Below are 19667 nucleotides of genomic sequence, written 5' to 3'. Positions count from 1 at the left end.
TGAATTTCATTCTCCTGTTTTCTTTATTTTTATGAGCAACTTACTCCACTTTGAATCTGTACTTTGACATTTATTAAAGCTGTATAAAAGCCATGCACAGTTTATTTACAGTATTATACATTAACTATGTTTGAGGACTACACAAAAATTTCACAAAACTTACTTATATGGAAAGATATGTGAAATGGGGCTTTAAAAAATTTTAGGTACAGAATTTTGTGAAGATTATGTTGGTTTCTAGTGTTATGCAAGCACTAGCTTGAAGTAAGACTGACAGAAACGTGCAAATGAGTAGAATTTCAACAAATGAATAACTACAAATGTTCTAGCTAAAAGCTAAAATATCTTGAAATACTACTATGTAGCAATGGAAATTTATAAAACAAACCAAAAAAAGGTTATTTTTTTAAAGTCTTTCATGAATAACAGGCTCTCAGTAATATTCTATAAAAACATTCAGAAATAAAGTTTCTCAAATTCTGTTCATCATCAAAATTATGTTTCCAGTGGTGACTGAAGTTGTGAATTGTAAATAATTATTTACTGTCCCACATGGGAAGTCTCAATGTCATCCTTTGGGGAGAGGAGGAGAAGAAATCAACCAGCAAATTTAGATTCAAGTAAAAGATCCTGGTACAGATATCATGAACACAGAGTAGAGTGCTGCAGTAATGTACAAGTCCGCATACTTTCAACTGTACCCCTACAATGGAAATGTAAACTTTAGGTTTGTTCAATTTAAGATCTCCTATTAGGAAGTAAGTACCTCATCCTTCAGAGTTCAGGAAAATATTAATAGGGATTTCTTCTTCTCCAGTGGCAGCTCTTTCAGTTTTTACTGTTGTGGCTGAAGTACATTTAGATACTCAGACTGCCCCAACTGGTAAGTTGTGTTCCTTCCACAATCAACATACTGGTACCTCTCTTGCGATATCTGTTCAGAGTGTCCAAAGTATGTTGTTGTCACAGTAACTCTAAAAAAGAAAACAACAATAAAACTCAAATGGGGAGAAACATTCAACAGTTATATTAAAAAAGTCTTCCAAAGTGAGAATATTTTTATACAACCAAAATTTTCTCCTGAGAGAGACTGATTAATGGTAACTTAATATTGTGGACATGAGCCTCTTGGGGACTACTTACCCAACAGATAACATAAATGCTGTTTTAGCAAGCCCTACTCAAATAATTATACAAAACAAATATAATGTTTCCAGGACACTTATCATTAGACAAAAATATGTAAGTTCATTTCACTTTTAAAAATAATTATATACAGGCAGCTGCATAGCTCAGTCGGTTGAGCGTCTGACTCTTGGTCTTGACTCAGGTTATGATCCCATGGTTGTGGGATCAAGCCCTCCACCCAGCTCTGTGCTCAGCACAGAGTCTGCTTCAGATTCTCTCTCCCTCCTGCTCACTCACTCTCTCAATCTAAAATAAATTAAAAAATAAAATCTTAAAAAAAAATCATAGTTCTCTCATCACAGGAAAAATCTATTCAGATGTCACTTAATGGCCCAAATACCAAGCCTATAACCTACAATGTTTTAATGACTTTGAGTAACAAACCAAACTTTCAAACCAGTAATAGTACTTCTCATTACTTTTAAGGATTTTTTTACCACAGGCAGCAGAAAATTGGATGCTGCTCTCTGTTCTCCTCTCTAATCCACCCACTTCCACTTTCCAGCATTCTTGCAAGGTCCAGATTCACTACTTAGTGGCCATGTCATCCTTCACCTCTGAGCTCCCCACTTTCTCATTTGTCAAGTGAAATAATATTTACTCATCTCATCACACTTTTGCAGGGTTTAAAACCCAAATGAACTGATATTTGTAAAGCTGCTGTATATGCTATAAGCCAATGTTATAAATCTAAAGTTTAATAAAGAAAATCTCAAGAAAAACTGATACTTACTGCATCATGAGTACTATGTTATGCACTTTGATGGATATCAATGTACAGAAATCACTGTTAAAAAGAAAAAACAATGTGAATAAATGCAGGCTATAATATTACAAATTTAAAATCATTTAATTATGATTCCTCCCATATTAGAGCTAACAGAGATACTATAAAGAAGATTTAAGTGGGGCACCTAAGTGGCTCACATGGTAAGCATCTGACTTGATTTCAGCTAAGGTCATTATCTCAGGGTCCTGGGATCAAGCCCAGAGTCAGGATACCTGCTCAGCGGGGAGTCTCTTGTCTCCCTCCCTCTACCCCTCCATGTCCACCCCTGCTTGTGCATGTGCTCTCTAAAATAAATAAATCTAAAAAAAAGAAGATATAAGCATTTATTGATTGAACATTTTCTATGCGTCAAATAATGATAAATATTTTCATGACTTTTCATTCTAGAAACAGACATGCTTTCCTACTACAGCAGTTGTAGAGTCGTTTAACACAGGCTACAAATTATTGTTACTTTTTATTCACCTTTTGAAATTGTAGTGAACAGTCTGTTATTCAGAATTCTGTTAGCCTGATTATCAAAAGATGGTAAAAATTTATCCATTTTTTTTATTTAACGAGAGTCAATAATTAGACCCAAATGAAAAGCTTCACAACTTCAAACCAACAGAGTATTATAAAGTACTAGCACTTTTAGTTTTCCAATAGTAAAAAGTCAATACATACTAAAATGTATGAGAATACAGTTCTCAGAATAATTAGAAGGTGACATGGTGTATTTGTCTTAATTCTGAAAAATAAGTAGAAAACAAAACTAGGTATATAGGTACATAATGCACATAATAAATATGATGTATGCTGGCACAGGAGAACAGAAAGAGAAGATCAGTGAGAGGCTGGGAGTATTCCAAATGTGGTTTCTTGACTGCTACTTTGGCAGGTAATTCAGAAGATATCCATATACTTTATTCCTCACTTTATAATCTAATGAGAGAAAATTATTAAAAATCAAAACTTACTACATGTAACTCATTTCCTCTGCTATGACAGTAGGTACTGTATAATCAATCTGAAATGCAAAAAATGAAAGTAAGCCAATTGGAAAGAGGGGCAAAGCATCAAATATTTCAGATACCTGTCACAATTTCAAAGAGTTTAGAAATATCTCCCTTTGCAAAGTTGCTTCTAAGACTTTCTCTTATACATGGAAGGGACACATGTCAAGGTCAAGTTTTTGAGGAAATCCTCCCCTCCCTCAAGTTAACATGAGAGACAAAGTCAAGACTCATTGAACTCCTGTGAAGTATTTCATGATGGAAGCTTACTTGTTTCATATCCAGTGGGCCAATATTGGTTATGTTGTTTAAGCGTGCCTTTCCGATAACTGTTTTGGAAAACTGAACTTGTGCAGTGATGTTTTCAACTTCAACAGAATAATAGTTATTGTTTGTTATATTTAGTGTGTTCTGCAAAAGAAACAAGACAGAAAATATATAAGCATACCAAGTATGTATTCAAAATTAATTTTAAAAAGTGACTTCAAAAAAATAAGTAAAACTTCAGCTTTGGCCATGCTTCAGTTATTAGGAGGAAGAAAAGTATTGCCAAAAATAACATAGGACATTAAATGAACTGATTATTTGGTTTTATGATGAGTGCTATATTATGCTGATAATAAATATACAATCTAAAAAAACAGCCCAGAAAATGTACATTATAGGAATATACAAAATGTATGTTAGAAAATATATTTGTGGACTTAGCAAAAATTCTATAACAATAATTTTAAAATTTCATCTAAATTTTTGCTAAATGTTAGTATACAGGTATCTTTACAGACATTACCAGTAAGCTACTTCTTATTCTATTAAATACAAAGATGACCATTTAAAACATTAAATAGTACTTTAAGTAAATTTTGTTTAAAAAGAATTGGTATTTTAACTTATATATAAGTAGAAATTTCCACCAGGTCCCTTTGAAGAAGAAATAGGATAGATTCAAGTCTGTTTGTTGGAAGAGAAATGGAGCTACATCATTTCTATTCTTAGTAAGTGGGGGAACTTTTGCAATTCTGCCAATGAAGAAAAAAATGTTAAGAAACAACAGATAAAAAATAAAACATCTGAAACAGTCATCATGAAAGAAAATCTACAGGAACTAAATGATAAATCTTAAATATTTGTAAGGCAGATTGTAATGGTTACCACCTACACAAAAAGAGTCCTTACAAACTGAAAAGACAAAGCCTTAAGAAAAAAAATAATAAAGCAAACAAGAGCAAAGCATATTGAAGAAATAAATCAAAACAGTACAAATATAAATGATGAGAAAACACTTAGAAATTCTCCAATTCATTTAGAGTTGGGGAAAAGTTGTTTTAGTACAAAAGGAATATTGTTTTATATTCATTAAACTAGTAAAACCTGTAGCAAGCAACAAATTCTACTCCTGGCAGGGATATGAGCAAAAGGGTCTCTTTTTACATTCCTGGAAAACATGTGAAGCCTTGCAGCCATTCTGATAAGGAATCTAGCAACAGCCATTAATATAAAAATAATGTATATCCTGTGACCTAGCAATCGTACTTGAGCATTTATCCTAAAGAAATAAAAACACTGGGATGTTAATGACAACAGTGGCAAAAACAAACAAACAAAAAAGACTGAAAATAAACCAAATGACCAGCTATAAAAATAATGACTGAATAGTATTAAAGCATTACATGGAATATTATGCAGCCCATTAAAAAGAATGGATTAACTCTAAGCCAGAAAATTAGGAGAGATTTCTACAAGGTATTAACAAGTGAAAAAACCAAGATGCATAAAATATGTACATATGAAAATAAATATTAAGAAAAGCTAAATGTGGGCTTATAAATTAATATGAACATGGAGAAAGATGGAGAATGGCAATTATGGGGTAAGTGAAAAAGAGAGAAAACAGTCTCAGTAAAAAAGGATGAAAAAAAGAATATGCTAGCAATCAGTGATTTTTATGATCACATTTATTTATTAATCTAGTTATATGGAGAACTAAAATTCCATAATGTAGTAGAAATAACCTTTATCTAAATATATAAAAGTTTTCATCTACTTAGCTCTTAATACCCATGTCAATTTAACTTCTAGACACTGTAGAAAAGGGATTGTTAATTTGAAGTCAATGGACCTTCTGACAGAAGCGGAAGAATGGGATGCAGAAAAATCATGGACTCCTTTGTATGTGCAAATAACGTTGGTATGTCTTTCTTGAAGTGTCCATAGCTATTAAAGGGATCAATAATGCAAAAGTGGTTGACAACAAAAATACAAGAATTAGAAAAAGATGTATTGATCATTAGAATTACAAAGAAACATTAAGACAGACCAAAAAAAAAGACAAAGTTTGGTACTATCAGACATTTTGTTGCTGAGAGCAGTGAGAATCCACTTAATCTGTAAATCAAGAGACCATAATCATTAACTTTTAAGTAATGATGATTTATTATCAAAAACCTTAAAATGATCTGTGATCTTTAGTTAGCAAATTTGTATTTAGGAATCTATCCTATAGCAATAACCTAAAATGGAAACAAAGTTTAAGTATAAAGATGTTTTCTGAGTATTAGTAATAGCAAAATTAAACATCTATTAAGAAATGGTTGAGTAAATGGCAATACAGCCATATAGAAGACTACATAAGGGCCCTTAACATGGGAAAATTTAGTGAGCTCTCAAGGCAAAATATCCACATGTATATGAAAATATCTGACTACATTTATAAATATATGTGTATACAAATGTATATATGCATTATTAGCAAATATATGTATATATTAATAGGTCTAGGTAGCAGACGTAAAAACAGACATCAAGGGTGTCAAATGTATAATGGTAACATATTCATAAGCAGAAAGACAAATATTACTGTAGGAAAGTAGTAAGAATGTTTATTTCTCATTTTAAGAAACAAAAGTAATATTATATAATTCCATTTTCCAAAATACTGACAGAGAACCTATGAAAAACTCAACCTTTTATCTCACAGTTTTCCAGTCAAACTTAATGTTTGTCTAATATGATATTGCTATTTCTTAATTCAGTCTTTCTCAGTTAAGTGTATCTCAAAAAAGTGGGAATTCCTGAATAATTACTGAAGTATGATATTTACTTTTTTTTTTTTTAAGATTTTATTTATTTATTTGACAGAGAGAGATCACAAGTAGATGGAGAGGCAGGCAGAGAGAGAGAGAGAGAGAAGCAGGCTCCCTGCCGAGCAGAGAGCCCGAAGCAGGACTCGATCCCAGGACCCCGAGATCATGACCTGAGCCGAAGGCAGCGGCCTAACCCACTGAGCCACCCAGGCGCCCCTGATATTTACATCTTAATGCACAGATTTATAAAAGGGAACATCACATGACTTTTATTATACATTTATAATATTTGATACTAAAACGAGTTCTGGAGATTGGCCAAAAAAATCTGGCCACTTTTAAAAAACTGTACACAAAGAAAAATACATTCCTCATTCCATATGCCTGTTAAAATGAGAAAACACTCAACAGTAATTCTCTAGTCATATGAAATTGATTTACAATTAGCACTGTGTTATTTTATGTACATGTTTTTTCCATAGATACTTTTTTTTTTTTTAAAGCCCTTAATCTGATTAACAACTTTTGGTGCTAAGCAATGAGAATAAATGGACCCATGGGAGTTCTTTCTTTAATTAGAGTAATTCTACTTTAACATACCATTTCTCTACACTCCTGTCCCTCCAAACCTCTCCCCCCAACTACAACTAGCTGTATCTCTACCTCTACCTCACGCATACGGTACCCCCTCCACAAAGAAAACCAACTAAAGTCCAGTATCACCCTTCCAAACAAACCACTGCCACACAGATGCACTCTGAGGCCTGAACCCATACACAATTCCTAATGGCATAACCAATACACGTTCCTTTTTAATAATTCAGTGGTTTGCAAACCATGCTTCTTTTCAAACAAATATTAACATATAAACAGGTAGACCTTCTCTGAGGTTTTGTTTGTTTCCTGTTTTCAAGAGTGAGAAGGCTGTAGAGTATTAAAAACGAGTGTCCAGGAAGATACTGCAGATATTTTCCCACATACTAATTTATAAGAGAAATCAGTCTCGTGTACTTTAAACGCCATAAAGGAATAGTCTGTTAAAATGGCAAAAACTGTATTTCACCAAATACGAGGAAAAGAAAACGGTACATTTATCACATTTATAGAATCAACTATTTTAACATTTTGCTAGGAATTAGTTGGAGTCAAATGTTGAAAAGTAAACAGATTGTAAATGTTTTTTTTTTGGCCAGCAACTGTTTGTGTTACCATCTTAAAGGCAACTCCAAATGCTAAACAATTCTGTATGTACAATTGCCAGTAATTATTATTTGCCATTTTCAGCAGAACCAGAAATGATAAGAGGATCAAAAGCAGACATACAGAAAGCAAACTGACCAGTGTCACATTTAATATTCTCTAAAGGGACAAAGGTGTATATCATAAAGGAATGCAGTCAAATATTTTTAATGTGAATTTGTACTTACCGTGATATTTAAATATACTGTACGCTTTTGAACATCATAACTGACGTATGCTGATTTTACGCCAATGTATTTCACGTCAATAGAGCGAGGGAAAAGGAAAAACACAGCCAATCCAGAAAGGAGCAGACAGACAAACACAGAAGCCATCACATACAGCTTTCTGAAAAGAAAAATGAGTATTGAAATACATATGCATCAAAAGTTACATAATGAAACATTCAGAGATGGTATGTTCAACTTGAATTTTTCCTTTTATACTAGCAGGAAAAGATGTATAATTTCACCAACCTTTTACATTATAAAAGTATTTAGTTGGGCTGGATCTGGTCTATTACGTGTTAAAATGTTCTCCTTAAAAGATGTATGCACCTTTTTGGAGACCGGGGTTTCAGGGTTACTGCACATACGACATTTACTACAGTGTTTCCTAAACCAGGCTGCACAGTGGAAGTGGGGGAAAAGCTGGGGAACTTTATAAAAATATGGATTTCAAGACTCCCTTCTAAACTCACTAAAGCAGAATTCTCACATGTGGGTTTTGCCATTATATAATTCCCTGAAGTGACTGCTCATCAGAACCTGTGAAGCCCTTAAAAACATAATGACATAACCACATGCCTCATCAATCTCATGAAGTCTCACTAAGACTTTGAGTCTCATCCCAAAGTATTTACGTACTCAGATTTAAAAATATTGTTTACATTAATCAACTCTGCTTTGATGATGTCGCTAAACTGTTTCTTGAAAATCAGAAAAGGGGATAATAGTATGCAGATATAAGACAAGAAAAAATAAACTTTCCATGCTTTTCTACTCTTCTAACTCCCCTTGAAATGTAGTTCTTCTATCTCTCCCTCTTTATTTCCAAACTCCAGAGACAAAAATTGCCTCTATCCTCAGGTTTACCCTCAAAACTAGGGTTTCAAAATACAAATTTTCCTCGTTTCTCCAACAAGTAACTCTCAGTTCAAAGCCCACAGCACCTTTGTTTCTTTCTAGGTCTGTGGAAATAATTTGAGTACTCCACACAATTCCTTGTGAATAATGAGATTTTCCACAATGACTGGTGGAAACTATCCCCGGCCTCATGTGGGCTCTGAGGACTGTCCCCTCCGTTCTGTTTTGTGTGGTTCTTCCTTCAGCCTCAGGTACTTTCCTCACATATTATACACTGATCAGTACTCAGTGAAACACTCAAGGAGTACCCAGTATAGCTCTCTACCCTCCTACACCTACCCAGTGTAGCTCTCTACCCTACTCTGACCTACTTACTCTAGTCTTGGACTCCTAGATCACCAATACCATGCATCTCCTCAGTTTAGGGGGACTGCTAAGCTCTGCCTGGGTTCTTTCCATTGTGCTGCGCTCTGGTATCTTTTCCTAGACAGTAAAGTGGTATAATCCCAGGGCTTACCTCATTTGTTTTCCCTTTCTCTGTTACCACTGTCCGTGTACTGCCTGATGTCCACTATCTAGAAATACTGTTTCATTTTATCTGTCCAGTTTTTTAGCTGTTTTAGATGGAAGAATCTATCTAGTCCCTGTGATGATCCCATCTTGCTTGGAAGAGAGAAATCAAATTTATTTGATTTTGTACTTTTACCCCTTAGTTTTTACGCTAAGAATCTTATCCCTAATGGCATTAGTATACACTTAGTTACCTGCTTTACGTGTAAGTTTCAAAATTATACTAACATTACTCCTAACAATGCAGCTTTTGAGTGCAGTTCAAACTTTTGTTGTCATTGTCTTTGTCATTTAGAACACATCTTACTAGACACTGACAGTCAAAATGAAATATTTTCAAGTCACTTAAAGTTATTCTTTCATCTGTAGTTATGCCACCAACTAGATATAGTCAGAATCATTAGACTCATTTGTTTCAGTTTGTTTCAAATTTTAGGAATTGTTTTTTTGTTTTTTTTTTACTTCGGATTTCATCTTTTAAGTTCGATTTTTTAAAAATGTACTTCTAAACCCCAAATATAAATAAATATACATACACACGATCATCTCACTTGCTTACCTATTCCCTCTTCAAGTTCCCTCCCAAACTCTGACAGTAATCATTTTATTAGTCTTTGGTTTATCAATCCACTGTTTCTCCCTCCTTCTCTGTATTCACGTGTGTTTTCAGATAAAAACATACTCTGGATATCAACTCTAGTAAAATACAGAGTTCTTCCTCATTCCATTTTATCATATATAGATGTAGCATAACTTATTCTACCAGAACCTTATCACTGGCCATTTACATTATTTCTAGTGCTCTGCAATTATAGAAACTGGCACAGTGAGTAACTTATGTAAAAGCCACTTACTATATTTGACAATTATGCTTAGAAAAAAATTTTCAAAGTAGAATTCCTGAGCCAAAAGGTAAATGCATATGTAATTTTCCTAGATAACAACAAATTCCCCTTCACTAACAAGATAAAAGTGTGTTCGTTTCACACAGTACTGCCAGCCAATTCACTGTCAAAATTTGGAGTTCTGCCTCATCTGACAGATAAGAAACGGTATTTCACTATTGTTTTAATCTGTTTTTCTCTTATGAGCAAGACTGAACATCTTCTCACATGTTTAAAGGAACTCTGTATTTCTCTTTTCTGTACTACTCGTTCATGGTATCTGTGGTAATGTGCAGACATCACTTACCAGTTTGCCATTTGTATTCTGGCTTCATTTAAGGTTTTGTTTTCATCTTGTAAGTTAATCTAGGCTTTGTCAAATTAATCTTTTCTGTCCTCACTGGATTCTGAATCCTATGTAAAGTTTTTCCATCCTGAAATTATAGAGGACTTAAGCCTAATTTCTTGAACATTCATAACCATCTACTATATGTTTTATAATAAAGGGTCAGATCAACCTTTTTAAAATCTTGTGCATTTTTTTTCTATAAATATTTAAATATGCTGCTCTACTGGTTACTTATTTGGAGCACTGTGGGTAAGAAGCAGGCCAATCTGATTTTCTGTCCCTTATAAATTAATTGATCCTTCTGCCTGGGGTCTTTCAAAGGGTTTTTCTGGGTTTTTTTTTTTGCTTTTTACATTCGAAGTCCAGTAAATTTCACTAGGATGGATAGAATGTTTTGAAGATCATGGCATCTCTTTTCAATATGTAGGTCTGTGTCTTGTTTCAGTTGAGGAAGTGCTTTTTTTTTTTTAAAATTTTTTTTTTTTTTTTTTAATTTGTTAAGAGAAAAAGAGCATAAGCCTGGGGACTGGCAGGCAGAAGGAGAAGCAGGCTCCCTGCTGAGCAAGGAGCCCGATGTGGGACTCCACCCCAGCACCCTGGGATCATGACCCGAGCCGAAGGTAGATGCTGAATTAACTGAGCAACCCAGGCATCCCCAGGAAGTGTTCTTGAACTGAATGTTTAGTATTTGTTCAGTTTGATTCCTTTGATTTTTCTTTAGGGGCTTCAATTATATGAGTGTTCAATCTTTGCTTATGGTTACCTTACTTTTCATTAATTTGTGTGTGTGTTTTCACTTCCTCCTTTGTAACTTCTCTTCCCTTTGCTATACTTTTCATGGTATCTATTTGCAACTGTTCTTCTGGTTTTGTCTCTATTTCTGAAATTAATTTTTCCTAATTCTTTCAGAGGTTCAAGTCCTCATGTCTCTTTTCACGTCGTCATGTTGTTTAGTCATCTCATTTCTGAGCTTTTCAATTTATGACTCCTGCAGTTCTTTCATAGCTTCTACAGTTTCAATTTCTTTAAGAACATTTATAATATTGTTATTTTCATGTTTTTCTGATATGCTTCTATGATCTATTAGCATTTTCAGTTTAACACTATCTTTGTATGATGCTTCACTGCAATACTTTTTTGTTGCTCATCTTTAAATGAAATGTTTTTGTACTTTTAATAGAAGCTTCCATTTTAGGCGATGAGGATGAGCCAGGGTGGCCTTCCTAGCTTCACTGCTCAAAACTCCATCTTCTATTAAAATACAAAATTAACTGTTTTCTTTCTTTTTATTTTTGTAAGATGGCCTATATGTATATACACTTCTATAGTTCTGAGATTCTCTCTCCAGTTTTCCAAACTTTTCTTCCGTTTTCCCTATTCTTTCCCTGTACAAAATGGATTCAGTCCCTCACAGGCTTTTCCTTAGGATATGTCTGTCCTGTTACAATAGCTTTTGGTGAATTTTCTTAAGGTCTTTGAGGATCAAGGTGGTCTAGTTCCTTCTGATCATAAGGGCCCTTAGTGGATCTCTGTGACCTTTTCTGCACTTTCTCCAAGGTGCAGCACACTAAGAGTCCTCCCATTTTGCAGGTTATCCAGAAGTATTTGCTGGAAGTGTTCTGAGTGGGATCTTTTGCTTTTGGGACTTGTGTATCAGAACATTTGCTTTGTCTCAGAACTCTGAGGACCTTCAGCAGTTCTTTTTGTTTCCCTTCACAAATTCCACACAGCTGCTAACATGTTTTGATCCTTGCTCCATTTTTAATCTGGGGTGAGTAGGAGAACCTTAACACCCATTTTTAATGCAAATGTTTGTTTCCTACTGCTTTTCTAGGTTTGTCTGTTTTAGTAAATAGATTTAAGAAGATTCAGACACTATGCCACTTTGAAGGCCTTATCCCAATCAGAAATCCTTCTTTTAAATGACGTGAAGCATCGATGGCGTAATTTAAGAACCTGATAACGTTTTTCATTTTAATAGTTAACTAGAGTGATTATATGTAATTTGAAAAGGAGAAAAATACCCCCAAAATTTGCTATTTTCTTATCATCACTTACGTCCTTCTTGGCCTTAATCTCTGATCGCTATATGGAATCAATGCCACCAGCTGATTTTCTTGCCCTAAAAGTAAAAATAGGTTTAGAAATTTACTAATATGATTAATTAAAATATAGTGGCTTTCTATCAAAGTCTGGTTTAGAAGGACCAGAATACCATCTAGCTCTCATCTCTCTGGTAAACTGCTCAAAATCTTCTAAAATTATCTAATAGACACTAAATTCCAAAACAAATAATGTATTTTTCATAGCCTGATATCTAGTTATGAATACAAATAATACAAAGAATGAGAAAGAGTAATGACTTTACTGAAAAAGATCGCAAGAGGCTCAGCTTTCAGAAGATCTGAATTTACCAAAACTTCTTCCACTACTATTTCCTGCTTAGATTCTGATTTGGTTATCTGGGTAAGAGCAAAAGAAATATCTGCTACCTCTGTGTCCTGAAATCCTTTGCACTATACTCCTTGAAAACCAAAATCAATACATAACACATCTCACGCTTCAAAAGCCCATACAAAATGAGGCTTCCACAACTCAGGTCACACATCTTTCATTTCTTGGGTTAGGCTATATCCATATACTTTAATGGATACATAGATCTTTAATAAACCAATTCTGCAATCTTATCAGAACTTGACTTTTTGTATTAACTCTTAAAGCACTACAGTCAAATTCTCTTTTAAAGCTTCCTATAATGTTTCCATTATTCCTCTCTGCCCCTTCTACAACTCTCCACTCATTTACACTACCTCCCCACACCCACAAGTAAATATTTGTTATGTATGTATGTCTCTCTGTATGTACATGTATCCTGTCTTGTTTGGTGGTATTCATTTGACTAAACTATATTATTATTAAAAGCAACCTTTCAGTTACCATGCTGATACAGCTAAATGTGGATACATAAAAACATGCAACTCTGCTCACTGGCCTCGTTTCGATCACTAATCTCAAGTGGCCTTTAATGATGTCAACCATCAGACAATTTTCCTAGTTCACACTCTCCATCTGACTCTCCAAAACCACAACTTTATAACTTCCAACTCTCGCTTCAAATCTCCAATACCTTCTTCCCTATCCTCGCTCTTAGCTCATGATGGGGCAAACAGGAAAGAACTTCCACAAGCTCCCACTACCACATCCACTCACCTACCTGTTTCTGTGTCCATATACTCTACTTCCCTACTACAAAGCCTAAACTGCAGATGCTTCCCTGTGAGAGCAGCCCCCTGCACTTGTGCACTACATCTAATAATTCCCCCATCTCCTACATTGTTTTTTTTTCTCTATGGATTATTCTCATCATATTATTCACTCTACCTTAAAAAAAAAAAAAAATCCCTTTCCTGACCTCACAGTGCCCTCCAGCTACCATCTTTCTTCTTCCTTATATATACAGTAAAACTCCTTAAAATACCTATTTTCTCACTATATAACTTCACTCCTCCTATACTCTCTTGATCCCACTCTGTACATGCTATACATGTTTATGCAACCCACCAAGCTGTTCTTTTAAAAGTCTCCAGTGGTCTCCATGTACATCACCAAATCCAATGGTCAGTTCTCAGTCCTTACATTACCTGATCTGTTGGTAGCATCCAACAGGTCCTTACTCTCTCCTACTTGGTGCACTTTCTACATTCATTTCCAGGACACCAGAGACTAAAATTTCCTCCTTCTACTATAGCTGTTTTTCATTGTCTTTGCTAAGTCTTTCTCAAATCACTGACTTGGAAATGTCCCAGTGCCCCCAGGTTTGGCACTAGGGTCTTTTTTTTTTTTTTTTTTCCTATTCACACTGATAAGCTTGGTGCTCTCATCCAACTCAGCTTCAAGTAACCACCTGTATTCGGATGACTCCAGCTGAGGGCTTACACCTGAATTCCAGACACTTACTGTAACTACTTATTAAACATATCCACCTAGATGCCAAATATGCATCCCAAAACTTTTATGTCTAAAACAGAGTTCCTGATCTCTCACCAGACAGATACACACAAACCTGTTCTCCATCCTAATAAACAGCTATTCCATTCTTCCAGCTGTTCAGACAAAAATACTTCCAAGGTCATCCTGATTTCCTACGAACCACAATCCATTTCCAGGCTGCCAAAAAAAGCCTATAGGCTATACCTTAAAAATATATCCAGATTGCTAAAATAGTCCTTTTTTCCCTCCTCTAAGCCAGAGGCACTAATCCTTTTGCCTAAAAAAAATCCTTTCATTCTCTGAAAAGATAATACCATCACATTCAAAGGCCAACTCATAGATAAACTTCCCTAACCCAAGGCATTTTTTAAAAGAAACTGGTATAAACTGATCTGTCTTCCCCTGTCACTTTGTTCTTCCACTTTCTGCAGGAATACCTATCAGCTTCAACCGGTAAATATGAATAACACAATAACACAAAGTATTTGTATTATTTCTATTGTTTCCACTTCTACTGAAATCTGTCTAGCCTACAAACTGCACGTGAAGATTATTCCCTTCTAAATTTCCCTATGATATGCCACAAACTGATTTTCCCCCCTACATGGCCCATCTTCATTTACCATCCCTCTTCATGTAGTTCCTCCAAAGAATAACTAACTAACTAACTAGGGCATGACTAGCTTCTTACTATTCTTTAGATAATGAATTAAAAATATTAGGTCACCATATTACTGAAATTGTTCCCCAAACCCAACATGTGATTACCACCTCTACTGATTCCCAATAGGTCTAAAAAATTTCAGTCAAGCGATATTGCCTATCTGCTATTGCAGGTGGGAAAGAAAAAAGTACTAGAGGTAGACTGGTAGTTTTCATTACTGCTTTAGGAACCTTAAGATGTTTCTGATCTTTTTTTTTAAATGTTTATATTTACTTCTTTGTATCTCTTACTGAAGATAACTAATATACAGTTTTAACTTTAATTCTAAAAGACTTCTGAAACACAGAGGGTTATGCTTAGATCTATGGGTTTTATATTATTTGTGTGAATGTCTGGAATTACTCTTAAAGGAAAAACAACACAGTAACACATACCCCTAGGAATTCTTCCTGTTCCTTGACAAGTGGGACAAGTGACACTATCTCTTCCTGTAAATTCCACATATGGAAACTGAGAGACATCTCCACCTCTTCCATCTTCATTATGGACTTCATTATTAAGCAGTCCATTCCTCATGTTTTCAGTTGATGTGACTCCATCATAAGCATCTTCTTTATTTGAATGCAAAGGCAAATGTGAAAAAGACTTTCCCATGTCTAAAGAAAAAGAAGAATCTTACAGTAAATTTCAGGAAAAAAGTATACTCAAGAACATTATGAGATTTTTATAACAACCTAATTTTATGAGATTTTAAAATATGAGATTTTATAACAACCTAATTAATATAGAGCAAACTTCACAGGAATATTCAAATTACTTTCTGATTAGAATTATATTTAATCAAAGTAATATCTGAAACAAGGGATCCAAAAGTCCAAAGTGTTTCTTTTCTTTTTTTTTTTTTTTAAAGATTTTATTTATTTATTTGACAGGGAAAGAGAGTTCACAAGTAGGCAGAGAGGCAAGCAGAGAGGGGTAGGGGAAGCAGGCCCCCTGCTTGAGTAGAGAGCCCAATAAGGGGCTGGATCCCAGGACCCTGAGATCATAACCTGAGCTGAAGGCAGAGGCTTAACCCACTGAAGTACCCAGGCGCCCCTCTCCAAAGTGTTTTTCTAACAAAATATTATAAAATGATGTATCAGACTTGTGATGAGAATGGGCTTTCAAACATTAAAATTTTACAAGTCTATACTTTTTTAGAGTTCTCCGAAAATAAAGTGGGCTTCGCTTTTCTTAGAATAAGACAAAAACATAAAACAAAAACATATTCTATCTTTAAACCAATTAGTGCTAAAGCTAAAGTTGGTTTAGGCAAATTATCATTACTTATTATATGTATCACCAGGCAAGTTCGAAGACTTCAATTACCTCCCATTAAACCTCAGTCTGTACTTTCTAATTGATTAAATTCTTCTTTCCAGCTTATCTCTAAAACGCAGGCCAAAGATACTGAGGGCAAAGCATTCCACAAAGGGAAGCAAACAAGCACCTCAAGCAATAAGGGGCCAGCAGGACTGATGCCAATTACAATGGTGGATCTGACCTTTACCACCCACCTGTGTGTACCCATCCAGTTTCGTCCCACATTTTCCTTATATAAACTCAAAAGTATTTTCCGCACTTTGGAGACAGTATTTTGAGACCTCAGTCCCCTATCTTCCCCATGTTGGCTTCACTGAAATAAATTCCTTTCTTGTTTCACCACCACCCCTATCTCTGCTTTTGGATTTTTGTCAGTGGTGAGTGGCTGAACCTGGTCTGTTTGGGACTCCTGGAGCCAGGTTTCCTTGGGCCTAAGCCCTGGTTACAAGTTCAAAGTAGTAAGTTTCAGTCTGTTAAAATTCATGCCCCTTTGTGATAAATAAAATCCACAATTCTTCTCATTCTCACATTTCTAGCCTTAACATTTAAAACATAAACAACTCAAAAACCAAATCCTGCATTTTTTTCTTTCAACAGTTGGCACACCTAAAATTATGAAATTAATATTCAAAGATATTTAATAATTCACCAATACAAAGCAGTAAAACTTAGTACATTAATTTCCAAAATTTTAGTATGATGCTATCAAAAATAACATGGGTAAAATTTAAATTTATATTTAATATAAATTTAAAACCAAGTAAGAATAGGTAGTAGTAGTACCTATAAATACCATACCTATAGCAAAATAACCTCTGCAGGGAGGTAATGCAATAGCACTGCAGTTGAGTCATACAATTTTAGATTTTTTAAAAAGATTTTATTTATTTATTTGACAGACAGAGATCACAAGTAGGCAGAGAGGCAGGCAGAGAGAGGAAGAAGCAGGCTCCCTGCTGAGCAGAGAACCTGATGCTGGGCTCGATCCCACGACCCTGGGATCATGACCTGAGACGAAGGCAGACGCTTTAACCCACTGAGCCACCCAGCAGCCCCGAGTCATACAATTTTAAGGATGAAAAAGAACTTAAAAGTCATATAATCCAACCTGCTGATATTGTGAGGGAAAATGAATAAAACATTTAAACATTTCAAAACATTTCTTCTCTTCCTAAATTTGACCATATATCTTTTATCAGTTCCTAAAAATTTATTATTATATAGACATTCATACGAAGAGATGAGCATTTCTTTTAAAAATTCTAACTCAGGGACGCCTGGGTGGCTCAGGTGGTTAAGCTTCTACCTTCTGCTCAGGTCATGATCCCAGGACCCTAGGATCCAGTGAGTTCCGAGTTCCACATGGGGCTCCTTGCTCTGTGAGGAACCTATTGCTCCCCCTACTATGCACTCGCTCACTCTCTGACAAATAAATAAAATCGCCTGGGTGGCTCAGTGGGTTAAAGCCTCTGCTTCCGCTCGGGTTATGATCTCAGGGTCCTGGGATTGAGCCGCACCTGGGGCTCTCTGCTCAGCGGGGAGCCTGCTTCCCTCTGCCTGCCTCTCTGCCTACTTGTGATCTCTGTCTGTCAAATAAATAAATAAATAAAAATAAAATCTTTAAATAAATAAATAAATAAATAAAATAAAATCTTTAAACAACAACAACAAAAAACCTCAATGGGGCGCCTGGATGGCTCAGGTCATGATCCCACCTTCCTGGGATCAAGCCCAGCATCAGGCTCTCTGCTGGGGGGCCGGGGGGAGCGGCTGCTCCCCTCCCCACTACTTGTGATCTCTCTCTCTCTGTGTCAAATAAATAAATAATCTTCTAAAAATTTATAGAAATTCTCAGTGATTTGAGTAAGGAAAACTGACAATAATTCAAGTCATACTGGAGTACAAAGAAAAGTTCACTTTTTAAGACTGGCATGCCATCCAAGTGTTGGGGATCATTCAAACATAGTGTAAACAGGAGGATAAAAAAAATTATACAACTAGCAGACAAATATAAAAGTGTAGAATGATGAAGATGCTTATTTTCACAATTTTATTATTAAAAATCTCCATATACATTGTACGTGTTAGGTTTAAAAACAAATGAGCTTGTAACTTTCACAAATGCATTATCTTCTCTTGGTTTGTCTAATGACATTAAGTCCAAGCCAAACCAACACATGCCAGTCACAGGTGGTTCAGGGGCGAATTAACATCACTCTCCCCACACAGTGACCTATGTGAAATATCAGTTGGACAGGGATTGAGGGCCTCAGCAGTGTGGCCACAGAAGCATCCTTTCTGGGATCTCAGTTAACACACGAGGGTAAAATGCATCCCACTAGAATGCTTTGGTGGGGGGATGAGGGAGACACAAGGCAAGATCAAGTGGCTCTCAGTCTGGGCCTGTCTTCTATGTGTATCTAACAGTTGAGTCGGCCTTTAACAGGTGTTTCGGCAAGGCTAACTGACTAGCACCAGACTTCGTCAGATACCCCCTACCCTCCCTACTGGATTTTCCTCACAGTGTAGAAATATTTAGCCACTTCTATTCCTGGACACTCGCTGGTTTGTTTATCATTAGGTGCTAAACCCCCTTCTCTTCCCTGTATTCAATGTTTTTATCACAATTTCCTACTGAAAACCCAACATGGATCTAAGACAGCAAGGAGAGATTAAAAAGAAAAAAAAGTACAGCACTCCATCCAATTTAAATGGGTCACTATCTCCTGTGATAACGAAGAAAGCCAGCACCATTCCTAAGCTACATAAACAAGACTCGGCACACAGCCTACCCTGTAAAGGTTAAACATAAGACAAGGGAACCGTGCAAGCAAACTCAAGAAAAGCACAACCAGGGGCCACCTGGTTGTACAAGGTGTGGGGGCCTGGATCAACCTTATGCTCTGGGCTTGGGCCAAAGCCTAAAGTTCCCTCGGCAAGAGGCTGGACCCCGGTAGGAGGTGACACAACAACCAACAACGCCATCAGCCAACCCTGAGCGCCTCCTCGGTGCCCGAACTGGCCCAGCTCCCCTGCGGCCTCTCCGCCTATAACTCCCCGTCCCTCTCGGCTCTTTCCAAGGCGCCGCCGCTCAGATCCACTCCAAAATATGGACCGAGGGGTTGCGCGTCCGGGGTCGCTCACCAACACTCGGGTCGCTGCGCAGTCCCGAGCTGCTCCGGCGCACACAGGCCCGAGGACAGGGTCACGGGGTCTGCCGTCCGGATCGCGGGGGCTGGAGCGACAGGCCTACAAGCGCCGGGACACGGCGGATTCGGGGCGGGGGAGGGGCGGCAGGACGACAGCATCAGCTGAGGCCAAGCGCTGCTGCAACCTGCGTCCGCACCTGCGCAGAGCGCTTTCGTAGGAGGTGAGTGACCTACGAGCGTGCACTACGCATGCGTCCTCCCTCCGCTCGGCTAAATCCCGGAAGCGCAGCGGCTGTGACTGTGCACTCTCCAGGGGTTT

General features: G+C 36.4%; 1 protein-coding gene across 1 annotated transcript in view; it reads right to left on the bottom strand.

Moving 5' to 3' along the window:
* LOC116862932 (transmembrane protein 106B) overlaps window positions 1-19457 on the bottom strand; it is a 20017-nt gene extending 560 nt beyond the window's left edge. Inside the window, exons 1-8 of the mRNA XM_032850380.1 lie at window positions 19344-19457; window positions 15272-15493; window positions 12242-12305; window positions 7484-7643; window positions 3244-3384; window positions 2938-2987; window positions 1922-1975; window positions 1-974 (exon numbers count right to left, since the gene is read on the bottom strand). The exon at window positions 1-974 is cut by the window's left edge and continues 560 nt beyond it. Of these exons, the coding sequence (XP_032706271.1) occupies window positions 836-974; window positions 1922-1975; window positions 2938-2987; window positions 3244-3384; window positions 7484-7643; window positions 12242-12305; window positions 15272-15491 (828 nt within the window). The 5' untranslated portion in view covers window positions 15492-15493; window positions 19344-19457 and the 3' untranslated portion in view covers window positions 1-835. The remainder of the gene's footprint in view (window positions 975-1921; window positions 1976-2937; window positions 2988-3243; window positions 3385-7483; window positions 7644-12241; window positions 12306-15271; window positions 15494-19343) is intronic.
* Window positions 19458-19667: the final 210 nt, after the last annotated feature.

The sequence above is a fragment of the Lontra canadensis genome, unplaced genomic scaffold (genome assembly GCF_010015895.1).
Source record: "Lontra canadensis isolate GAN:19392208 unplaced genomic scaffold, GSC_riverotter_1.0 scaffold397, whole genome shotgun sequence".
Classification (NCBI taxonomy): domain Eukaryota; kingdom Metazoa; phylum Chordata; class Mammalia; order Carnivora; family Mustelidae; genus Lontra; species Lontra canadensis.
The sequence above is the reverse complement of the archived record's forward strand: the minus strand, read 5'-3'. Positions and strand labels throughout refer to the sequence as shown.